Source organism: Telopea speciosissima, chromosome 3 (genome assembly GCF_018873765.1).
Source record: "Telopea speciosissima isolate NSW1024214 ecotype Mountain lineage chromosome 3, Tspe_v1, whole genome shotgun sequence".
Lineage (NCBI taxonomy): Eukaryota > Viridiplantae > Streptophyta > Magnoliopsida > Proteales > Proteaceae > Telopea > Telopea speciosissima.
In genome coordinates, this window is record NC_057918.1 from 16,146,990 (window position 1) to 16,169,278 (window position 22,289).

Sequence of the window (22,289 nt, forward strand, 5' to 3'; positions counted from 1 at the left end):
AGTTGGTTGAAATCATGACCTCTTATTTGTGAGGTGTTGGTCCTTGCCAACTGAGCAACTCCCTTGGGGTAACATTTCTTGAATTTGGTCCTTACTTGGCATGAAGAATGTAAATATTTTTTTAAATTCTATATGAATATGTTCTAGTGTGCATGATTGAACTGTAAATGGCAGTCTCACATGCACCAAGTCTACTGATCTTGGTTAATGGTCCACCAATTCAAAGCTGAGGATTTCAAGCTGTGGCGTGAAGCAGTTTAGATGGAACATAAAAATTCTCACAGACCTTGCAGAAAAATGCCTCCTAATTTCAGATTTGTATCTAGTGGTGATTTTCTTCTCTTTGCAGGTCTTGTTGAAATCTTTATGGTTCCCATTGCCTATCAAATGTTTTTCAGGTGATTATTCAGTGTTCACTTAATTGTGGGTCTGCATAGTACTTCTCTCTGTCTCTTCCTAAACTGGCCTAGAAATTGATATTTTTACCTTTATAATGACTTGTCTCTGTATAAGCCTTTCTCTCTTTAAGTACAGTTCCAGAAAGGTATTCCAGAATTTTTTTTTGAATCCTCACTTTAATGTGTTGAGTTTCACAAGATCTCGCTCAAAGAAGACTTGATATTCTCTGGAAGTATGAGAATCGGAAATATTTATACTCATCTGTTTGTTACTTTCAATTCCTTTGTGATACTTTGTTTTGAAGTGAAAATACTATTTGAATACTTCTTTCAAGTCTTATTTGAGTTTGACAATTTTAGGGAAAATTATCTCCTGCAATTCTCTGTCGGATCCATTTCCCCAAGTCCCTTTATTAGCGGGGGTGACCCTACCCAGGCAGTATGTTTGAGCAAGGGGTAGGCTGGTCATTTCCGCCCCGTATGGGAGGAATTGCAGGAAATGGACAGGCAGGGAATTGTAGGGGATAAAGATCCCATTTTAGTTGTAATGGTAGGTACCGATCATCATCACATAGTTAACTTTTTCCATGTAAATGGAAATCTCACTACAAGAAAAACGGTAAACAAGAGTGGTTTGGCTGAGGTCTATGACAGGGTTCTATAAACCCGCTGTGACAAGTAGGTATACTACGGCGGTTACCGGCCGTGGAAAATACTGTATGGAATTATTTAACTGTGGTTTTAATCAACTGCTGTTATAAAGCAAACATATTGCTGCTGTTAGCAAATAACCGTTGCCTTAGAAAATTACTAACTGCAGTAATAAACAAATGCTGTTGTATTTAGGTAGTAGCTACAACAGCCGTGAAATGTCATTTTAGTGTGAGACTAATGGCATCCAACTCAAAAGGCCGAGTTTAAGGGTGGATAGGCTCTTCCAAGGTCATAAGTCAAACTATCGCACACTACCTAATCGATGTGGGACTAAACTCTCATTCCATTCTTGTCCATGGAGCGTATTCATTGCATCAACTCCCCCAACTTTTGGCCATCAGTGGTGCATGGACAATCCGCTCTGATACCACTTAATGGCCTCTAACCCAAAAGCCCGAGCTTCAGAGTGGAGGGGCCCTATCGCACACTACCTGACCGATGTGGGACAACTCACCTCCCATTCCTGACCATGAAGTGCATTTACTGCATCAAAGACATACTGGTGGTTTCAAATACCTGCAGTTGATTGTCCACAAAACAATTCCCGACAATCTCCAGCCAAAAAATTCTCGTTGGTTGGTGGGAAGTGAGTGAGCTTATATAGTTACGGTTATAAGAAACCGTTGCTCTATTGAGATATTCTGCATGCTATAGAAATTATGCATACCCTTGTTTTTCCTATGCATAATGGGTTGTATAGCTGCAATACTTATAAAAAAACCATTGTCCTATGGAGATATTCTGAGGCGGTTGTTTATAACCGCAACTAGAAAAAAACAATAGATTCGGATTTTCAACTATCCGTTTAGAATATTTGTATCCGGTCAAAGGATATCCGGATCCAAATTTGGATAATCAGGAACATAATCTATCAGACACGAATAGATATCCAATTAATAATAAAAAAAAAACTGAGTATCTTATGAACTAGAGGGTTCTTGAATATTCAATAGGTTCTAGAGAATGAGGAAAAGAACTGAGAGATATGGATGGACACCGAATCGTATCCGCCAAGGGGAGGAAGGTCCAAGTTACACAAGTCATCTTTACGCCCCTCCACCATATTACTATCACCACTTGTTATCACTAATAATAAATGTTCTTTACTTGGTTTCTAGGGTTCCCCACACAATTTTCTTATCGTCCAATGAGAGCTCTCAAAATGGAATCTTTTTCCCATGGAACTCCGATTGACCTGAATTTAATGTCATCGGATTCCCCCCTTTCAAAATTAGGTGGTTGGATCTAGGATTTTTCAATCTTCTAGGGCCCCTCACAAATTTCTTGTCGGCCAATGATGCCCCTAGAAATAGAATTTTTCCGTGCTTGAACTCGGATTAACTTGATTTCAATGTCATTGGATCCCCCTTTCAAAATTAGTGGTCGAGACCTATGATTTCAGATTTCCAGGTAGTTGAATTGAGACCTTAGTTGAGGAACACCAGCATAGGGAAGGTTTAGGGCATTGTTTATTGTTTCTGAGGTTTAGGCTTATTTTGGGTGATTCTTGTCAATTCCAATTATTCAACATTTTTTAAAAATATATAGTATAAAAAAATTTACATTGTTTTCTCAATTTTAATTTTTAATATTGTATGGGTTTTTTTGGATTTTTATTGGATTTTTTTATATTTTTACAAACTTATTGTAATAAATATTGTGAGAATGTGAGCTTATTTGTCCTAGGATAAGGTGGTGAAGCTTAAAATGAGATACTTTGAAATCATTTATTGATGTAGTTCTCAAACAAAGAAAGTGAGACTTTGAGGGAGACACTAATACGATGTAAAATCAGATGACTACTTGTATTAAGAAGGTTGCGAAAGATGTTCTTGGCGAATCGAAAGGAAAAAACATCATTCCTCTAGATTGTGGGATGATAAGGTTTAAAGAGTCATTAAGACTAAACAATCTAGTTTTAAAATCAACATTTTCAAAAGTTCTTGACGGTTGAAAAAGTACAAGAGGAAAACTCATACATGGTGAGACATATGATTGAATTGAGCCACCAAATTGGATTATTATCCTCTCCAATTCCTAAAGCTCGACAGTGCGGCAGTGCTAGGTGGAGATGCTGATGTGGTAGCTCGGACATCCAACATAGTCAATGAGCTTGGACCGTTGGATATCCGAGCTACCACGTATCGGCATCTCCACCTAGCACTGTCGCACTACCAAGCTTTAGGGAATTGGAGAGGACAAATTTCTCTCCAAATTTAGCATGTGTCCGCTATAAAAGATCCCCTATATATCCAATAGTTAGAATTGTCACAATGCCTCAATATAACTCAAAATAAGGAACCATGTGGACAAGAATTTAAGTCACTTAATTTGGAGGCTTATAGTCCTCTAAATTATTGTTGAAAAGAGAAGCGGAGAATTATTGAAGCGTTTCTTTGTTTTTTTCCTCTAAAATTTGGAATAGCGAGTGAAAATTGCTCCACGTTAGAATAAAACCATTGAAAAATACTCATTGACTCACTCTTCACTAGAGATTACATTAGAAACATTTTGTACTGCTTACAAGTCAAAAGATATATATATATATACACACATCATCTCACCGCCTTCAGTGAAAATCGTTGATACTATACAGCATATAGCTAGCCTGACAGATCCAATTGATTTGTGTATTGAATTATAAATCGAGAGGAAGTGCGGATATCATATGAAAACACTAAATAACTCTCAAGATGTAAGTTATCCTATAAATGTTGTATTCATGTCTGTTAGAAATGCGAATTAGAGTATTCATTCTTATGGAAATGGAAACAAAAAACAAGAGACCCTATATATATATATATATATATGAAAAACAAAACAAACAAAACAACCAAAAACTTGAAAGAGGAAGAGAAAAATGGAGCCATGAACAAATGCTCGTGGTATATTAATGAAAATTTATCCTCTCAAGTACGGTTTCAGTTAGTCATGGTCTCCGCTCACAGTTGCACAGGACAGAGTGTGGCCTGGCCGAACTTGCCCTACGTTGACGACGACAAAATTGTCTCCTTGACGTTCAAAGCTGATGTAAACATCTACTTCCCGCAACTTTCTTGCAAACCCGAAAAGCTTCTCCTTTCCATACATATATTTTTCTGTAGTGTTACCCAGTTGCACATAGACAACTTCAACTTTTGCTGATAACGTACCCATCTAAGCTATGTGTGAAGTAACTGAAAATTAAGACTTGTTCTACTTTGGCAGCCATAGATTCAAAGCTGGTTAGAACTTGATTCTTCTCTCAGTTTCGACATCAATCTCAATTCTCATAGGATTCTTCATTCAAACTCCTGAAATGGGTAATCTCTTTCAGTCTGCTGAGATTACCCATTTCAGGAGTTTGAATGAAGAATCCTGTGAGAATTGAGATTGATGTCGAAACTGAGAGAAGAATCAAGTTCTAACCAGCTTGATGAGTCCATGGCTACCAAAATAGAACAAGTATTTTCAGTTACTTCACGAAGAGCTTAGATGGGTAATCAGCAAAAGTTGAAGTTGTCTATGAGAAACTGGGTAACACAACAGAAAAATATATGTATATATAAAGAAAGAGGAATTAGCTTGATCGAGGCTACGGGTTTGTAATGAAAGTTGCAGGAAACATAGAGGAAGTTCGTAGTCTTGTCTCATATCGATTGAAATTGTTGTTCAACTTTCAAGTTTTAAATTCCAGCCAGCCATCTCTCTCTCTCTCTCCTTCCTTCATTCTTTCCTTGGAAACTTAGATGGTTGGACCCATCCGACATTGATATGTACATAGGTTTTTCTTTCTTAGCCATCACGTTTCAAGCCTCCTTAACATGGTTTTAGTGCACGGTATTGGAATGGGTATCAGCGACCCGCAAAACTGATATGATACCGATATGGTATCGGCTTGGATCGGCTGTATCGGATACAAATGCCCCTGAATTTCCTAAAAAAATAAGTTTTCTGACCATTTTACCCCTTGTCTGTACTATGCTATCGATACGGTATCGGTATGGTATCGATATCGGTGACTAGCAAAACCAATACGTATCACCCAATACGATCGATACGATACTGACACTTAGAACCATGCTCCGTAATTACCTATTGTTGTCTTTATATAGGAACCCAAATAAAATTATTGACTTTATTTTTAATGGGAACTTCCCTCCATTTCCTATTATTTTCTATAGGAACTCATGAAATTATTGACTTTTTGGTTATGGCAACTTCCCTCTCACAGAGATAGGACCTCCCTTTGTTCTGTCATGGGGATTAAGGAAATGTCTAAAGACTCGACCTATTTGGGATCAAATCTTTTTTATAACCGATATAGAATCAAAGAGCTGGGTGGTGTGGTCCAAGAATTCAAAATAAACTTTCTTTGTGGAAAGTTGATTTCCTTTCCTATGTAGGGCGTAGTGTTCATTGCTTCTACTCCTACATATTTAATGAATTGTTTTGAATTCCCTCTCAAGACTTGTAGAAGCATTGACTCAATCTGCTTAAATTTCTGGCTTTGTAATTCTGATAAGAGGAAGAAATCAACTTTTATTGCTTGGGATAAAATGTGTGTTGCTAAATCTGTAGGGGGCCTTGGGTTTCGTAAAGCTGAAATCCATAACAGAGCTTTGCTGATGAAACTTAGATGGAGGTTAATTACTGATCATTCTTCTCTTTGGGCCAAAATTTTAAAAGCTAAATATTTTCGTAATTCCTCTTTATTTGATCCCAAAGTTGGTACTAAAAGAGGATCTTGGACCTGGAATAGTATTGTCCCATACTATTCCCTCTCTGAAAAAGGTTGTTATCAGGAGATTTGGGAATGGTGAATCTATATTCTTTTGGAATGATCCTTGGATCCCATCTCTCCCTCTTTTCTATTCCCAAGTAGTTTGGCAACCAGGGCCATTCTGAAAAGATTGGTAAGTATATCTTTAACTCTTGTTAGAATTCTAATCTTCTTAATGCTACTATTCCTATTAATGTTTCTCACCATATTCATAAAATAAATTTATCTGAATCCGATGATACTTGGTGGTGTGTTTTGGCCAAGAATGGCATTTTCAGCACTAAACTTGCAGCCAGAGCTTTGTCTTGTGTATCTCCTAATCATAATGTTTTTCTATGCACATGGTGGAAGTTTTTTTGGAAACTTAAATTACATCCCAAATTTAAATTGTTTTTCTGGCGAATGTTAAATGCAGGACTCCCGGTCAAGGCTACTCTTTCCAAATGGCTTCCGATCGACCCCTATTGTGCCCTCTGTGGGAACTGTATGGAATCATACGGGCACATATTTCTTTCATGTGATTGGATTAAACATATTTGGGTTGCTGGTCCGTTGGGGTTGAGAACTGAGTTTTTATCTCATTCTTCTCTAGAAAATCTCTGCACCTCCTTTTTGCTCACATACAAGTTGGATAAACTTACTTTGAGTTGGTTTTTTGAAATCTTCATTATTACCTGCTACTTTATATGGTCTATTAGGAACAAAGTTGTTTATGGTTTGGAGAAAGCAGATCCGATCTGGGTCATGAAGAATATAAGCTTATGGATATCAGATTTAGCTTTATCCCCACCCCCAATTGCCTCTCAGGATGTTTATCCTCCAGTACGTTGAGGAGATCCTTAGCTTAAATATCTATTCTCATCTGCCTATTTTTGACTTTTCTGTTTTGATCAATGCAAGAGATCAGATCACTGGAGTAGATTCTGCTGGATGGTCTTACCTTCTTCTACTGGATGGAAAGCTTATTTTGATTGCTGCAGATCCTCATGTATCGTTTTATGATATGGAACCAGAGCTATTTAGTATCTGTACAGGTCTTCAGCATGCTCGTCAGATAGGGTTGAAGGTGAAAGAAGTACGGTGTTCGAATCAGCGGATTGCCGATCTTCTTCCATCTCCATCTACTAATCCTTGGCCCTGGCTGTTACTTAAACTTCTTTTAGACATTAACTTTATAGGCCAAGATATGAACTTTAGATTTAAGAGGGATCCGTTTTGTTTGGTGGTCGCTTCTAACCTAGTCAAAATGGCTCAGCAATCAAACAATGCATTTGTATATTTCTATCTTAATTTGTAATTTATTTTGATTTTTTTATCATCAAAAAAAAAAAAAAAAACCTTCCCTCTCACAGTCTTTCTTCTCTCCTCTGTAAATATGTCTTTTCTTTCTACTCCTTGAATATATCATTTTGTTACATGCTATTGACTTAACATGTAACATGCCAATATAAGTGGGCAGCGTGTAGATCCCTCCTCGATTTGCTTGTTGTATACCTTTTGAATATCCATTCATCAATCTGATGTGGCGAATATAGGATTCATGTGAAGGTTTCATGGTTGATTGGGTATATTTGTGTATGGAGAAAAACTAATTTGAATAGTCCTGAGTTTGGTTAGCTTACCAAATAGGCCCATCTTCATTGTGTCATGCGGAATGATGATATAACAATTCTAGCAGGGAAGCAGTCTGGGCATAATTTCTCGAAGCAAAATACTTCCCTAACCTACAACTTTCGTCAAGTAGCTTCATCATCAAGGAGCTCTCAAACATGGGTGAATCCTCATGTGTGTTGGTACTGGTGCTTCTGTTAACGTTTGACAAGATTCATGGATCCCAAGTTTAACAAACTTTAGAATCCTTACATCCATATTTGGAGTGGTGGATCTTATCTTGAGTGATCATTCTTGGGAAATTTCTCTTTGTTTCTGAAAAAAGATCATCTCTAGCGCACCATCCCCTCCCATGTGGTACGTGCCTGGGTGCTCCCAGCCATCGGATGCGTTGGAGAGGACACGGGTCCTCTGTTTCTACCTGTGGTTTGTTACTTCGACCGCTATTGTGCACTCTTTTTGTGGAAAATTTTTGGAATCCTTTTCACAACCTAACCCCATAAAACAATTGGGTAGGTGAGTTAGACTCTTACTCTTCTTAATATGACCGATGGAGACGGAACTTCTTTTCGTTTTTTTTTCGGTAAAAGATGGAGACGGAACTTAAGGGAGTGATGATGGAATTAGAACTTATTCAACAGCATCGGAAGCAAGTGCTAGCGTATGTTCTAATTGCTTGGAAATGGCGAATTTACTCAATTTTGAAGATCTTTTATGGTACTCGGGATGTGTTTTAATTTATTATATGATTTTTTTCATTCGCTTAAACAACTTATTTGTAAAGGGATTATGTGAGGCTAACCCAAATCTTAGCTAGAGATGCTATACAGGATAACATTACTGTGTCGAATGTGATGATTGGTCTACTTTATATTTCAATATAGATGTCTTTTCATGAGGGAAAAAAGAAAAAGAGAAAACAAAAAAAAGGAAAGGGCTTTCTGAGCAAACGGCATCAGAGTGTCACAAAACGGTACCTTAAATAAAGAACAGCAAGATCATTTCATATGAAGAAGAGATAGATAGGTTCTTAAGTGTTAGCATATCTTAAATAAAGGGCAGCGAGATCATTTCATATGAAGAAGAGAGAGATAGATACAAAAATGCTAGCATACTTGCCCGGCAACTTAAAAAACCATTTTCCCTTTTAAAAAATCATATCTTTTCTCCGCATTTTTTTCTCAAAGTCTTTTATCATTTGGTAATTAGCTGATAGTTCAATCCCAATTGTTGAAACCTTGAAAAGGATTTTCTAGCTCAGTGATTAGATAAATTGCCCAATGGAGAAGTCTTTTATTATTTTTTATTTTTTTTATTTTTTTGGGTGGGGTGTGGTGGTTCATAAGTCTAGATTTGTTGGCACTTCAATAATCTGAAGATAATCACAAACTGAGATATTTTGTCCGCTTTACAATCCAGTAGTTTCAACAGAAGTAGAAGAATTGTTTCAGATACAAAAATACAGTTAATAGCACACAGACATAAATACCAATTGAAAATTTTGTATATTCAATTACTGATACAATAAGGACCAATCGTTGATGCAGACTGTATGTTTAACATCCGGAGGTTGAACTCTATGCTTAAGAGAATCGGAAGGAGAACCCAGTAACAGTGGTAGAAACATCCACCATGCTTTATTAATCAAAATCAGAATCTGAATCCATGTCCTTGTAGTCATGCCATACCCCAGGGGAGCTTTCATCTGGCCCACTATTTGTAGATGGAATCCTTAGCTCGTTTACAGGAACTGGTAGAGGTTCTTCATTGAAGTAACTGTCATTGAGCAATTCCATTGCGGTAGCTCTGCTCCCTGGGTCATAACAAACAAGTCTCTTCACAATGTAAATTTCATCAGAGGAACATTTTGGAAGGCATGTTTCCAAAGAAAGCGGATTTTCGATCTTACTGAAGGATATTTTTCCATAATCAGGAAGTCTTGAACAACCTTTCCAAGTTTCCTCATTTAAGTTTCCTAAAACATTCATGATCCTTCCAAGTTGATCAATGTCTGATGTTCCAGGGAAAAGAGGCTCTAAATTGAGAAGCTCGGCAAAAGTACAGCCCAATGACCACAGATCGATCTCTTGCCCATAGGCTGTAGATCCATAGAGTAGTTCAGGGGCCCTGAACCATCGAGTTCCAACACAAGATGTCAGGACACCTGATCCATCTTCTCCATCCTCATCGTCATGGGAATAAGAACCCTTGAGAAGATCCTCTTCCATGTCAATTGTGGTGCATGTAGCGAGACAAGACGTGTCATCATGAAAAATACTCTCTTTATCAGCTTCATCCTTAGCTGTGAGGTCATCTACTTCTCTTGATGATTCGGTTTTAATCGTAGTCATTTGCTCTTGGTTATGAGAACCTTCCATGTATGAATTCTCTGCTTCTCGAATAAATTCAGGTTGTTGAGGCGGCCATGTCTGATCAAGAATATTTTGCCCATCTGGATGATCTTCCACAGCAGCAAACCCAGGCTCCAGAAGTATCCTTGACTGGCAAACCAACAACAATCAAACTACAGTTTTTTGCTCCTAGGGAGAAGAAGTGTAGATTCATGTACAAAGACAGAATGGAAGTTCAATTTTAAGCGAAAACCAAAATAAAGTAAAACATAAACAATTACATCATAAGACAGAAGTGTGAAACCTATATTAGGGTTTTAAGAAGCCTTGGGGTTTCAAATAGAAGGTTGAACAAACATATTCACCATTGGATATACAATGGAATGCTTTCACCATTATAGATCCCCAAAATCTACAAGGAGACAACTCCAATTTTGTCTAAGCATCCAGGGCTTACTCTGCAAGCCCCTATATTAGTGACTCTTGGATCTGTTTATGATCAAGTTTTCCAGTTTCATGCTTCATTCATGTCCCTGACATCCAAAGTCTAATAACTGGCCAACAGGCCCTCAAATACCAGTAGAAAGCCCTTTTCATGTGTGTGGTTTCCATGTGCAATGGTTTATGAAGATTATGATTTGTGTGGAATCTGATTGGGAAAGGTTTCCAACTGTTAGTGCGGAACTATTCATCAAAAAACTGATTATGTTGAACTCTTATCTCTTTCTCCAAAATCTCAACGAGGCAATAATAATGAGGTGACTAGATAAAAGTGAAATAACATGTCCATGCAGAGAGAAGCAGAAACGCATCTAAATAAGTATCACAGACAGAATACAATTCTTTCATGTGCTGCTTTCTACCTTCTGGCATTAAAACAGAGAAGTAACAAAATATGATTCACAACATGAAGACGAAGGAAAATCCTATATCAGCAATAACCTAAAAAGGACGGAAGAAAGGGTCGAGGCAATCAGAACCGAGAAATGCATATAATTTACCTGTCCAAAATCCGCTAATTTGAGAACACCATCGGAAGAAATCAACAAATTCGAGGGCTTGAGATCTCGATGAACGATCGCATTCCTGTGGCAAGCATCGATGCCAAGCAACATCTGAATCATCCAGCGTTTTGTCTCACCGACGGATATTCCGTTTTCCCAGTTCCTTTTAGCTTCTCTCATCACCGACGTGAGATCAGTTCTAAGGTATTCAAGAACAAGAACCGCATCTTCGTCTTCCCGCCAAAAATACTCATGGAGGACGATAATGTTGGGTGAATTCTTGAGGATTTGAAGGGCTTCGATCTCTCTGAAAGCGCTCTGGTAATCATGAACTTCTTTCAGAGCAACGATTAGGTTGTCAGAGCGTCGACGAGCTCTGTACACATCAGAGTAAGCCCCAGAACCGATTTGTTCGAGGATTTCGTAACGTTGAGTAATCTCTGAGCGGCTATAGATGCTCCAACTTTTAGAGGAAGAATCCATGGCGGAGAATCAGCTGAGTTTTGTTGAAAGATTGACGCTTTGTCTGTGGTAGAGTAGATGATTTATTAGGGTTTGCGCTTCGAAGTTAGGGAAGAAGTCGTGCTTCTACAGAGAGAGAGGAGGGAGGGAACTCTTGGGGCCGGAGAGAGAAGGGAATTGCACCTGTGCTTACGTGAAATAACGAAAATGCCACTATAATAGCCAGAGTCAGACATGGATTCTGAGCGTTATTCGCTATTGTCCCAGTCCCAAGTCCCAAGTCCCCGGTCCCAAGTTCCAATAGTTTTGGTAGGGGTGCCAATTGGTTCAGTTTTGGGTTATCGGTCTGGATTTTTAGCGGTTTCGGCTCTAAGGTGTCAAGATCATAACTGGACCAATAAGTTTATCGGATCCAAATCTGAGACCTACGACTATTAATTAATGGGTGACCCTGGTTCCAATTTATAATCGTTTCTAAACACAAACGGGAGCTTCATCATACATAGATATAGTCTTGTAGAGCCTAAAATAAAGACATTGATTCATATACTAGCTTTAAGAGTTCATAATTTCCATTTCAAACTCAACTCATATATTTATGATTTAAAGAGCAACAAAAGAGCTCCACTTAAAAGTCCCAAACAATGTAATGTTATTAATAGATTAGGGTTTAAAGTCTTTTAGGGTTTTAGAGATCTAATTTTCCATTCAATTTGTTTATATATCATCCGGTTTCGGTGCTACCGAGTCCTTAATGGGCTATCGGTTCTAGATCCGTTGGAAGACCTGAACTAGAACCGACCCAGACCAATAATACATCACTAGGACCAGATCCGTCCCAATAAGCTACTAGGAGGTTCGGTTCCAATTTTTGTTGATCCATATTGGTTTCGGTTTTTGTCAGTCTAGATCGGTTCCGGTTACTGGTTCTGGTCCTAAATTGACACCCTTAAGTTTTGGTCCGTATGTTGCCTTATTTGCGACCGCTGCCAGGCGTGGCAGGGGCAAAGACCGTCACTGAAATCAACGGTTATATAAGCTCTGACTCTGAGCGGTGTTATTCTACAAAAAAAAAAACTCTGAGTGGTACTATTCTACCAAAAAAAACAAAAAACTCTGAGTGGTGTTTAAGTAATTAAAGACATATATAGGGGCCAATTGATTTCCAACTCCCCAAGTCCAAGTTATTTTTTTCTTCGTTTTTTGCCTTTTTCCGTGAAAGGGTTTTAGTAGAAAGGGTTTTAACATTCCCGAGTTGAGAAGCGAAGACCGAAAACGGAAGTCCCACCCCACAGGTTTTGTGGTTCTTCGTTCTTCCTCGTTTCTCTGCTCTAACGTGTCTCCTGCATTCCTTTCCTTCTCCATCGGCCCCTCCTTCTAATCGCCTGCGTCGAAGATTCTGCTACGGTAAGTTTTCCCTTCTCTCTGTTTCTCTGAGAGTCGCTTACCATCCAAGCGCTGAATTCGTTCCTTTTTTTGCCCTTTAACGCGCCCAACGGCCACCCAATTCCCTCTCCCTGCCGTTCTCGACAAGTAGAGATCTTTTATCTATTAAATATTACCGTTGCTCCCCCTCCCCAATTTTTTCTGTTCGGTTTCCTAACGAATTTGGTCCAGAACTTGGTCATTGTAAATGAGACTTAGAAAAGGGTCCCTTTGTAGAATGGATTCCAGGGCCTTCTATATTGCAGTATTTACCAAAATATACTTAATAAGCAGACTGTTGATCTGCTATTGATTTAACTTTGCGCTTGCAGATAAGGTGTTTGAAACTTGGTTTTTTCTCATCAATTCATTACTTTATTGCAGTTGTTAGCTTCGGCAGTCTATCTTACAATGGAGAATGAAGAAGATGCAGTCAAGAAGTCACAGGTGGTGGAAGCTCGGGCTAGGAACATTAGTCACAATGTCCGTTGCACCGAGTGTGGGAGCCAATCCATTGAAGACTCACAAGCAGATGTCGCTATCCTGCTCAGGAAGGTATGCTGTTTAGCTTTCCTTCTTTTGCTTCTGAATGAAAAACAATTAGATTCTTGAATGTGTTTCCATCTTGGTTGGAGGGTATTAGTCATTATATTTAGATGATCATCAGGTTCGAAGAATCTTATCATTTAGTACAATGAAATCTATAGGCGTAGTCATAGAAATATTTTTGTTTCAAACACTTGGGGGCTGAGTTAAGTTCATCAAGGACTCAAGGTTTAAGAACCTTTTGAGTTTTCTTTCAATTTCGTACTTCAATTTTCTTGAGTTTTTTGAGTTAGGTGACTTCGTAAAATATCATCTGATCAGGTTGAGTGCACTTTTTAAGTCTAGTTGATTCTTCTTAACAACGAAGCTTTAAGCTAGTATGCATTAACTCAATTCCTAACACTTTTTAAGGGACTAACCTTCTTGCACATCAGTTACCAGATTACATGATTCTTTTAACCTAGTATGCATTAACTGAATTCCTTATTTGCAGTAAAGTAAATCTATAAGTTGACTAAACTGAAACAGATTTAACAGGGGTGAAGAGGCGATGAGAAAATTTGAACTACTTAATTACATATCAGACATACTAAATTAATTCCCAAGGGTGGGAATATCTATCATGACCCTCAAAGTTTATCAGATTGCTAAAAGAGGTTGCTTGTTATGTTCATTACCTTCATGGTTTTCTTCTAATCAAGTATTCAAAAATCTTCATTAATGGGTTTTCCTCATGCCTGAACTGACACTGCTTTCACCATTATTGCAGTTGATTCGTGATGAAATTCGATCTGGCAAAACTGATAAAGATATCTATAAAAAGCTTGAGGAGGATTTTGGAGAGACTGTTCTCTATGCACCACGTTTTGATCTTCAAACTGCAGCTTTGTGGCTGTCACCGGTTAGTTTATGGGGCGCTTATTTGTATCTTCTTTTCTTTAATTAATAATTAAAATGTTTAGCCCTACTTGGTTGTAAATCTGTTGTTTTTTCTATTTATATTGCATCACTGGCATTGGAACAGTTTTTGGTTACAGGTACAGCTGCAGGAATATGGGCTTATCAAAAGCATAGACAAAGGACTAACACTCACATAATGGCATTGAACCTTGTGAGAGGTGTTCCATTGACCCCCAAAGAGAAGCAGACAATGCTAGAGGTTTTGACACCTCCTCCATCACGAGGAGTAAAGAAATGGTGGAGCCAATGAAGCCATGCCTTTGTATAGTTGCATTGGCTATATTATCCATTTTACAAGGCTTGGAATGTTAGAACTGTAAGCATGCTTTGGTCCGAGGAGAGCTCATTTCATTACGTATCTTTCCTCTTCTACTCAATCTTAGTGATAAAGAGAGCCAGTGTCACAGTCATGAGCTATTTGATTTTGTCTCTACTATTTCATAAGTCTTACTATGTTCTTGGCATTGAGAGATTGAGTTTGTAATTCTTTATAATCTCAACCATGTTTAACAGCTTAATGATTGATTATGATCTGTATTTTTTTCATTCAACTGCCCAAGTTGAAATCTTTTCTGGCAGGACATGAAGTCAGCTGGAAGAAATAAATGATTTGCTTGAATCTCCAAAGTGAAATCAAAGATACTCATGGTACTGCTATACTATCCTTTGCATAAAAAATGATGTAAATCCCACTCTCCACTATGTAGTAAGATACTGAATCAAAACCTGAACAATACTAATTTCAGCCACATTTCTGGACAATATCAACCAGGAATGTTGGAATGGTTCAGAAAAAGAGCCCTGAAAAACCACAAACCAGAGACATCGAGTCACAACAATTGTCAGGACTGTTGCTTCAAACTAATTCAGCCCGAATCCAATAATAAAATTGAAAACCCAACTTCAATGGGTGCTACCTGATCTACCCATACCACTTGCAGTAATTAGTGGACTCTCAATGATCTCAAGGCCTAATAGACTCCATCAGACATCCTCAACAGTACATAACTAACCCCAAAAAAAAATAAAGAAAGAGGGGGCGGGGGGAAGAACCATTTCGTTCAACTTAGAAGAAGATAGATCCAAATGTAGAGAGCTCAAGGCTTATTAACATTAGCAGAGAAACAGAACCACAACCACAAACACCCACAGACCAGATAGAGCAACTCAAAAAGATCAGAAAAGCACATGGACACATAATGACCATAACCATACATACAACTATTAATACAAAACAAACACACCACTAAACACCCTAAACTTAACAGTCTAAATCCCCTGTTTTAAAGTCTTCCTGCTTTAAACTTCAATCAGAGATCCCAATAACCTTCACCTGAGACATTTTAATCATACAACTATTAATTACAACACATACCCTTTAAACCCCACAACACTTGCAATATTCCTAAACTTCATTCGGAAAATTCAATGGCTTTCACTTCAGGCCTCTTAACATCCCCTTTGGGAATGGTAACTGTAAGGATACCATCTTCAATGGATGCCCTAACCTGATCCACCTTAGAATTCTCAGGCAACGGGAACCGCCGAACAAAACTGCCACTGCTACGCGCAGCACGGTACCATCCATCACCCGATTCTTCCATATCGTCGTTTCTCTGGCCACTGATCTTGAGAATTCTGTCATCTTCAACTTCAACCTTCATTTCTTCCCTTCTAAGCCCAGGAAGATCAGCTATGAAGATATGGGCTTCTGGGGTTTCGCTCCAATCACAAGGAGGGAAGGAAGATAAGGCATTGGTGAGGGGGAATTCAGAGAACGGAGAGTTCCAATTCCAGAGGTCGCGAGAGAAGTGATCGAAGAAGCTGCTTAGACGGCGATCGAAGAAGTTGCTTAGTCGGCGATCAAAGTCGTCGAAGGTGTTGCTCAGTTGGCCTTCGCCTGTGTAGGTGCGAGGGACGAGCGCCATTAGAGTGCTCTCTAGGATTCTGGGTTTGGTGAACAAGTCGGTGACTGGGAATTGGCTTGTCGTAGTGTAATTATAAGAGATGAAGAACAGAAGAAGAGGATTCCAGAACCGTCTCATCTCAAAAGGCGAGCTTCTTAATTCTGACACGTGTCAATATGAGGTGGCATCCTGGTACTGCTGGGTCCTTGTGGATGAGACCATTTTTTTTCCCTCTATCTGGAAGATGGGTTGGTGGACTGGTTGGGAATGCGGCTAGTCGGTCGGGTTTGAAATTGGTTCTGGACTCTGAATCTAACCGGTTAAACCAGAGTTTTAAGTATCAGTATCGGATCGATCTATTATCTGCTGACCGATACCTAACCGAGACGAATACTCCAATACAGTATAGATATCCATTTTTTTAATTGAAAGAAAGGCCTTTTGATCTAGTATCGATCCAAAACTACCGATACCGTTAGCTACATCCATGGGTGAAACACATTTTTTTTTATTTAATAAAAAAAGGTGTTGAGGTAGGGATATCAACGGATCAGGATCGTCTCTAGGGAGCCCAGTGCCCAGGGGGCATCCAGCGGTTGAGCTGTGCCGCACACATCTTGACGCATGCCTAGGGATGTGTGCAACATAGCTCAACAGCTGGCAGCAACCTGGGGGTGTTGGGCTCCCCAGAGACGAGCTAAATTCGATATCAACTGGTTGGTTTTGGTCAGGCCTTAATTGGTCCTGTACATCGGTATGGATTGATTGTATAAGTTCAGTTTCAGATCAAACGGCCACTTTTTGGTTTAAAAAAGGCATTTTTTTTATCATATCAACTCAATATCAATATCGATTTCAGCCAATACTGATGCGAAACAAGTTAGATACCAAAATTTAATTCCATGAAGGGAAATTTGAGCCTAGAGGCGAGAGACCCATGGAATGCCTCACGGTTTTGAAATACAAGATGAAAAATGGACCCATTAGAAGAGATAATTTTAAGATAACTCAAATAGTAGAAATTTCTTCTCTATCATGGTTTAAGCAAAATACACCCATTTAGGATCATAAGTGTTTTGCCTTTTATTGTACAAAATCGATAATACCCTCTCTACTATCTCTGATGCCCATCCTAGACACTCAAATCCATTAACTTCATTCGCCATGGGTGAAGAGAAACTGCCTCCTATTCTCTATATGAGAGGAAAAAATTCTCATTCTAATTCACAATGATCAATTTGTGTCTATTTAATTTTCATCATTGCTGATAAATACCAAGTGCTAGCAAGGGTGAGCACTTTCAAGTCTTGCACAGCAGAGAGTGAAGTTTGATACCTGCCTCCTTTTTTTTTTAATCTTTTGTCAATTCTTGAATATTATGAATATTTACAATGGAAACTCATTTTTTTTCTTCTTTTTTTTTATGATAAGCTCTGTTCTAACTTCTAAGAGCTAAAGTCTGAATTTCATCTCACTATTAGATAACTCTCCCATTTAATATTCTTTCTCTGAACTTATATTTTAGTGGAACTAAACTTGAAATAACAAATTATTTGAAGTAACCTCCTGTAACAGCTCACACCATACTGCTAATACTTGATCAATATGTTTTGATTTGTTTGATCTATTCGCTACCAGTCCATGGGTAGGAACATACCTTATAGTAATTTGGATCCTCTACTGCTGAGTTGTCCGGCAGGACCTTGCTGTCCAGACACGGTGTTGTGTGCAATGCCCGCCTTACCCCTGCCCAAACTCCTTGCCTAAGTGGGGGTAAGGCGATCATTATGCGCAGTACCGTGTCTGGGCAGCTCGGCAGTAGAGGATCTGGATCCACCTTATAGCCCTTGATATGATAAACTTAGATCAAAATACTGCTCAATTAGGGAAAATTTTTAATGGATGATAATAGGGCATAGTATATCTGCTCAGCCTAATTAGATGAGCTTATCCTACCAACCAAAAAAATTTGCCATGTGGCATTTCAGATAAGCCCAAATTTTGTGGAAAGGTAACCCCCGAGGTGCCTTGCTCATGTATCAAGTTTCAGTCCAAAAAGTTGCCAAGTGGCAAAATAGAGCTCTAAAAATCCAGGACAATGGGAGAGCGTAGACTACTGGTCGGAGTACCATAATTATGCATTTACATAGGGATACATGCTAATACACATGGTTGACTTTTAGTCTGAAAGTTGACAAGTGGCCTATTAGAACTATCAACTGCTTATCTAACAATCAGAATTGCCACATCATTTTTCCATGTGGTAGAATTAAGTTATACCAGAGCTTATCTTATGATTTCAATAACGCAACGTCACAACCAATAGAGAACTGGTAGGCAGGATACCTAGGCTTCAAGGATCTCTTGGCTTGTTCCTTTGTAAATGTTTTTTTTTTTCAATTAACCCCGAGTAACAGGTAATACATTCATAATATAAAACAAAAAGGCAAAATATTTAATTTATGAACTTGGGGGGGTTTTCCTTGCAGCATGTCCCTCTTGTCATTTTCATTTGCTTCTATGATGCTTTCAATGGATTATGGGTTCAAAGTACAGGACAAAATCTCAGGAAATACTATTTGGTGGAGGTCCCTATGAAGATAAAATCTCTCATATCTTTTGTTCATGTTGTTCACTTTGCCAAGAGTTTACGGAGCTTAAGAAGAGAGGTTTGGTCCTCTCTAAATACTCTTCCTCCAAAGCCTTCTCTCTGATTTGTATTGCATACCCAATGTCCTTAGTTTTTATTTTACTAATATGTTTTTGTATATTGCGATTATTGGAGAGGTTTGACTTGTAGTTAATTGGTCATTCTAAACTCATAACTTTAATTATTTTTGTTTTTGATAATAGCTATTTAGAGGTGAATAATTGTGTTTCAAATGCAATTCACAATCTTATCAGTCCATTGATCAATGTTCAAGGCATACTACGTTAACAAAGAAAATATATTATCACCGCTGGAATGCCAGGACAGAATGAATAAGGATTCTTATGCTGTGTTTGGTATGCATTCTAGGTTGATTTCGCATTCTCAGACGATAAAAACAACTATGTTTATCATCCGAGAATGCAAAATCGACTTAAAATGCATACCAAGCATTACCTTAATGATTTGGGAATAAAACACTGCTTAGTATAGCCAATTTTCTCTGATTATCTTACTTTTTCACAATTTCTGCATATTTGAATGTTCTGTTGACAGAAGAAATTGTAGAATGCACAAATTCATTTTGCAAGCAAGTCGTAATTTACAGCTACAACACATCAAAAGAGCTCCCAACAGATACCAATTCTTGAGAGAACGAAAAATTCCCTCTGTCCTTTAGTTGTTGGTAGTTACACAGACACACACAAATACATTTGAAAAAAAGGGATACCCATGTCCTAAGCAGCACAGTCTCCATAAGTGATGCAACTCCTGCACAAGATTTCCAACAAAAGAAGAATGTAGTTAATAGAAATGTCTATTACCCAGAGATCACAACAGGCAAATGGATAAACCATAATGAAACAGATCTTGCTATTTGAAAGTGTAAAAGAGTAACTTGAATCTCATCCAGACAGAACTACTGTTATATATTTAATACAGAACCCGTATACATAACCCTAATCAAAACAAACAAACCAGTATACTTCCTCTATATCCACACAAGTCTCTCTTGCATAAGGACTTTGTTCTTTAGCTCATTCAGTTCATTCTCAGTTCACAAACAGTAAATGTCCTGCTTTATCTCTATACGGCTTCACAGACATATTTGGTGCATATCCACAGGTACTACATTGATCAAGTACATCACATTGCCAATGCCAATCTCAAGTTGAAAACTAATTAAAAGAAGGGGGAAGGAACAATTGTAGTTCCTTATAATATTAGATGCTTTTCTTTTACTTAGGTCACAATTCAACAAAATTGACCACTTACACAATTGAGCAACCATAACTTCTACGCTTCCTCTTCTTTGGTGTCTCCTTCCTCCTTGGAGGCTGAATCACGACTTTGATTGCAGTATCAAAAACAGCTTTGACATTCTATCCAAACCAAAGCATAAGGGCATTTACAAGGAAATCCATTGACTAAAAGAATAACTTATAAATAAAAATGGGATAACAGAAGCAAAGTTTAAAAAATTAGGTCAGATAAGAAACATTCCTGATAATCTTGAGTCGTCTACCTGTTGAGTTTTAGAGCTACACTCGATATAAGCTGCTGCACCAATTTGTTTCCTAAGTTCCTCTCCCTAAACATCACACAATACAAATGATGTTCATTTCAGCTGACATAAAGATATATATGACAGAAAGTCCCACATAATGAAAGCAGTGAAGGTAATCCATATATACTTGAGCAGATGTTATTGCACCAGAACCCATATGATCAGCCAGATATCCTTTAGCATCACGAAGATCTAAAGAGAAAAAAGAAGTTAATAATCAAAATTCCAAATTAATTTCAAGGTAAACAAATTGATTACAAACAAAATTCTAAATTAATTGCAAGGTTACCAGATTGATGCATACCTAACTTTGTCCCTACAAGAACAATAGGTACATTTGGTGCAAATCGACGAAGTTCAGGCATCCACTGGTGCAAAGTTTACAGAGAAAACATCAGTCACTAAAACATTATATGAAGTCACAAAGTAATTCACAACTTTCCATTTGAGCTCCTCTTCTTACAAAAATTGATGCATGGAAATCTCATCATCTTAGTTCATAATTATAACCTTACCATCAAAGAAGATGAGAAGGGCAAGGATGAAGGACCCACTCACACAGACATAGAAATAATACCAAATTATCCTAATCTGAGAAAACAAAATCAATAGTTTGTAGACTTCATTTTGAGTTGAAGTTGCACATTTTTTTCAAACGAAATCCATATTCAAAGAGAACAAAAGAGAACAAAAGAAAAAGCAAAAAGAGAAAAGGAAAAAAGATGAAAAGGAGGAAAGTGAAAAGAGCTGAAGTCGGTACCTTCTTCAGAACATTTTCATAACTTGCCCTGCTAAGCAAGGAGAAAGCCAGAACAAAAATGTCTGCTCCTCTGTAACTTAGTGGCCTTAACCGGCTATAATCTTCCTGACCTATTAAGAAAAACACAGGAAATTGGTGAAATCAATGGCAAAAAAACATACGTATTGAGAAACAGTACAGGATTTAGCCTAGAAAATTGGAAAGAAACAGATAAAAGGCCAAATTTAATACCAGCAGTATCCCATAGCCCCAAATTGACAATGTTCCCTTCCACAGCCACATTAGCACTGAAGTTGTCAAAAACAGTAGGTACGTAATCCTGCCCACGAACACAGACATTAGAGAAAGCGAGACGAGAATAAATAGAATAGAATGAATCAAAAACAATTAAAGAGATTAGTAAATTTTGGGTCTTCCCCAGAGTGATTTGGATGATGAGATGAAATTTCAGTAAGAAAAATGGAAATAATTAAGAGCAAAGAAATAGCTTTCCTACAGAACCCATAGAGAGGAAAAGAAAACCCATGAACAGAAAATCAAAACCCAGAAAGAGGAAATGAGAACAAAAAAAAAATTAAGTCCCCCACCCCTCCCCCTCTGCTTCTTCAAAAAAGGGGAATAAAGGCCTCAATGCGTCAATTTTACACCATTAATAAGAAACTTACAGTAGGGAACTTGTTGCTGGTATAACAGATGAGCATACAGGTCTTTCCAACTGCTCCATCTCCCACAGTGACACACTTGATGAACTTGGGAGCAGTCATCGTCTCTTTCTCTTTCTCTCTCAACTCAGGACCAACACTTCAGAGAGCTTCTACAGTAGCTCTTTAGCTGTAGCAGAAGCAGATGAAACGGTAACCAGTAATGTATAGATAAAAAAAAAATAAGTTTAGCTTTCCAGATTCGATTAAAATATTGGAGAAGGAAGGAGGAGGAACAGTACTGAAAAATGCAGGCAGGTAGCTTATATAAAGAGGTTCTCGAACTCAGGCCTTCAATAAAATATTAAAAAGAAATTTTAGAAATATTTTTTTTTTTTTTTTTGGGTAAAACAATTTTAGAACTATTAACACACACAGAAAGAGAGAGAGTGGGGCAGTGGGGTGGTTGCTTGCCTATTGGTAGTCAAAAGGGTCTCTCCAAACTCTATTCCCTTCCCTCTCAAGTCTCAA

General features: G+C 38.1%; 4 protein-coding genes and 1 long non-coding RNA gene across 10 annotated transcripts in view; 1 reads left to right on the top strand and 4 right to left on the bottom strand.

Annotated features, from left to right (window-relative positions):
* On the top strand, positions 1–14,570 carry LOC122655947 (cytochrome c-type biogenesis CcmH-like mitochondrial protein). 4 transcript variants are annotated; one of them, XM_043850345.1, is made up of 4 exons: positions 1–5; positions 13,112–13,282; positions 14,043–14,174; positions 14,298–14,570. In XM_043850345.1, exons 2-4 carry the CDS (start codon positions 13,139–13,141, stop codon positions 14,481–14,483), a joined length of 462 nt encoding a protein of 153 aa, XP_043706280.1. In that variant the 5' UTR covers positions 1–5; positions 13,112–13,138; the 3' UTR covers positions 14,484–14,570. The 4 variants fall into 4 exon arrangements, with proteins under 4 accessions (XP_043706280.1, XP_043706281.1, XP_043706279.1 ...); XM_043850346.1 differs by lacking the exon at positions 1–5 and adding an exon at positions 12,584–12,709 and having other exon boundaries at positions 13,128–13,282; XM_043850344.1 differs by lacking the exon at positions 1–5 and adding an exon at positions 12,586–12,708 and having other exon boundaries at positions 13,106–13,282.
* On the bottom strand, positions 4,287–22,208 carry LOC122655948. The gene is made up of 4 exons (XR_006332020.1): positions 22,195–22,208; positions 16,835–16,837; positions 4,443–4,569; positions 4,287–4,405 (listed from the first exon to the last, which is right to left on the bottom strand). It is a non-coding gene; the product is annotated as an uncharacterized LOC122655948 (long non-coding RNA).
* Positions 8,824–11,441, bottom strand: LOC122655943 (cyclin-dependent kinase F-1-like). Its single transcript, XM_043850337.1, has 2 exons — positions 10,838–11,441; positions 8,824–9,986 (listed from the first exon to the last, which is right to left on the bottom strand). The coding sequence occupies exons 1-2, from the start codon at positions 11,321–11,323 to the stop codon at positions 9,126–9,128; spliced, it is 1,347 nt and encodes a 448-aa protein (XP_043706272.1). The 5' UTR covers positions 11,324–11,441; the 3' UTR covers positions 8,824–9,125.
* Positions 15,323–16,195, bottom strand: LOC122655946 (18.1 kDa class I heat shock protein-like). Its single transcript, XM_043850342.1, has one exon. It carries the CDS (start codon positions 16,159–16,161, stop codon positions 15,646–15,648), a length of 516 nt encoding a protein of 171 aa, XP_043706277.1. The 5' UTR covers positions 16,162–16,195; the 3' UTR covers positions 15,323–15,645.
* The window catches only part of LOC122655945 (rac-like GTP-binding protein ARAC7), a 15,555-nt gene continuing 12,617 nt past the window's right edge, over positions 19,352–22,289 (bottom strand). Inside the window, exons 2-9 of one of the 3 annotated variants that reach the window (XM_043850339.1) lie at positions 21,783–21,900; positions 21,349–21,436; positions 21,118–21,227; positions 20,662–20,725; positions 20,485–20,549; positions 20,316–20,381; positions 20,066–20,172; positions 19,352–19,561 (exon numbers count right to left, since the gene is read on the bottom strand). In XM_043850339.1, coding sequence (XP_043706274.1) covers positions 19,528–19,561; positions 20,066–20,172; positions 20,316–20,381; positions 20,485–20,549; positions 20,662–20,725; positions 21,118–21,227; positions 21,349–21,436; positions 21,783–21,881 — 633 coding nt within the window. In that variant the 5' untranslated portion in view covers positions 21,882–21,900 and the 3' untranslated portion in view covers positions 19,352–19,527. Of the gene's footprint in view, positions 19,562–20,065; positions 20,173–20,315; positions 20,382–20,484; positions 20,550–20,661; positions 20,726–21,117; positions 21,228–21,348; positions 21,437–21,782; positions 21,984–22,289 lie in introns of those variants that run through there. The other 2 variants (XM_043850340.1, XM_043850338.1) reach the window with 2 other exon arrangements.

What these genes read in the sequence shown, in the direction of transcription:
- LOC122655946 (XM_043850342.1), bottom strand. Translation starts at nt 16,161, where the DNA reads ATGGCGCTCGTCCCTCGCACCTACACAGGCGAAGGCCAACTGAGCAAC.
- LOC122655943 (XM_043850337.1), bottom strand. Translation starts at nt 11,323, where the DNA reads ATGGATTCTTCCTCTAAAAGTTGGAGCATCTATAGCCGCTCAGAGATT. An exon ending in AATTAGCGGATTTTGGACAG is followed by an intron (nt 9,987 to 10,837) that starts GTAAATTATATG and finishes TTGGTTTGCCAG; the next exon opens with TCAAGGATACTTCTGGAGCC.
- LOC122655947 (XM_043850345.1), top strand. Translation starts at nt 13,139, where the DNA reads ATGGAGAATGAAGAAGATGCAGTCAAGAAGTCACAGGTGGTGGAAGCT. An exon ending in TCGCTATCCTGCTCAGGAAG is followed by an intron (nt 13,283 to 14,042) that starts GTATGCTGTTTA and finishes CCATTATTGCAG; the next exon opens with TTGATTCGTGATGAAATTCG. An exon ending in CAGCTTTGTGGCTGTCACCG is followed by an intron (nt 14,175 to 14,297) that starts GTTAGTTTATGG and finishes GCATTGGAACAG; the next exon opens with TTTTTGGTTACAGGTACAGC.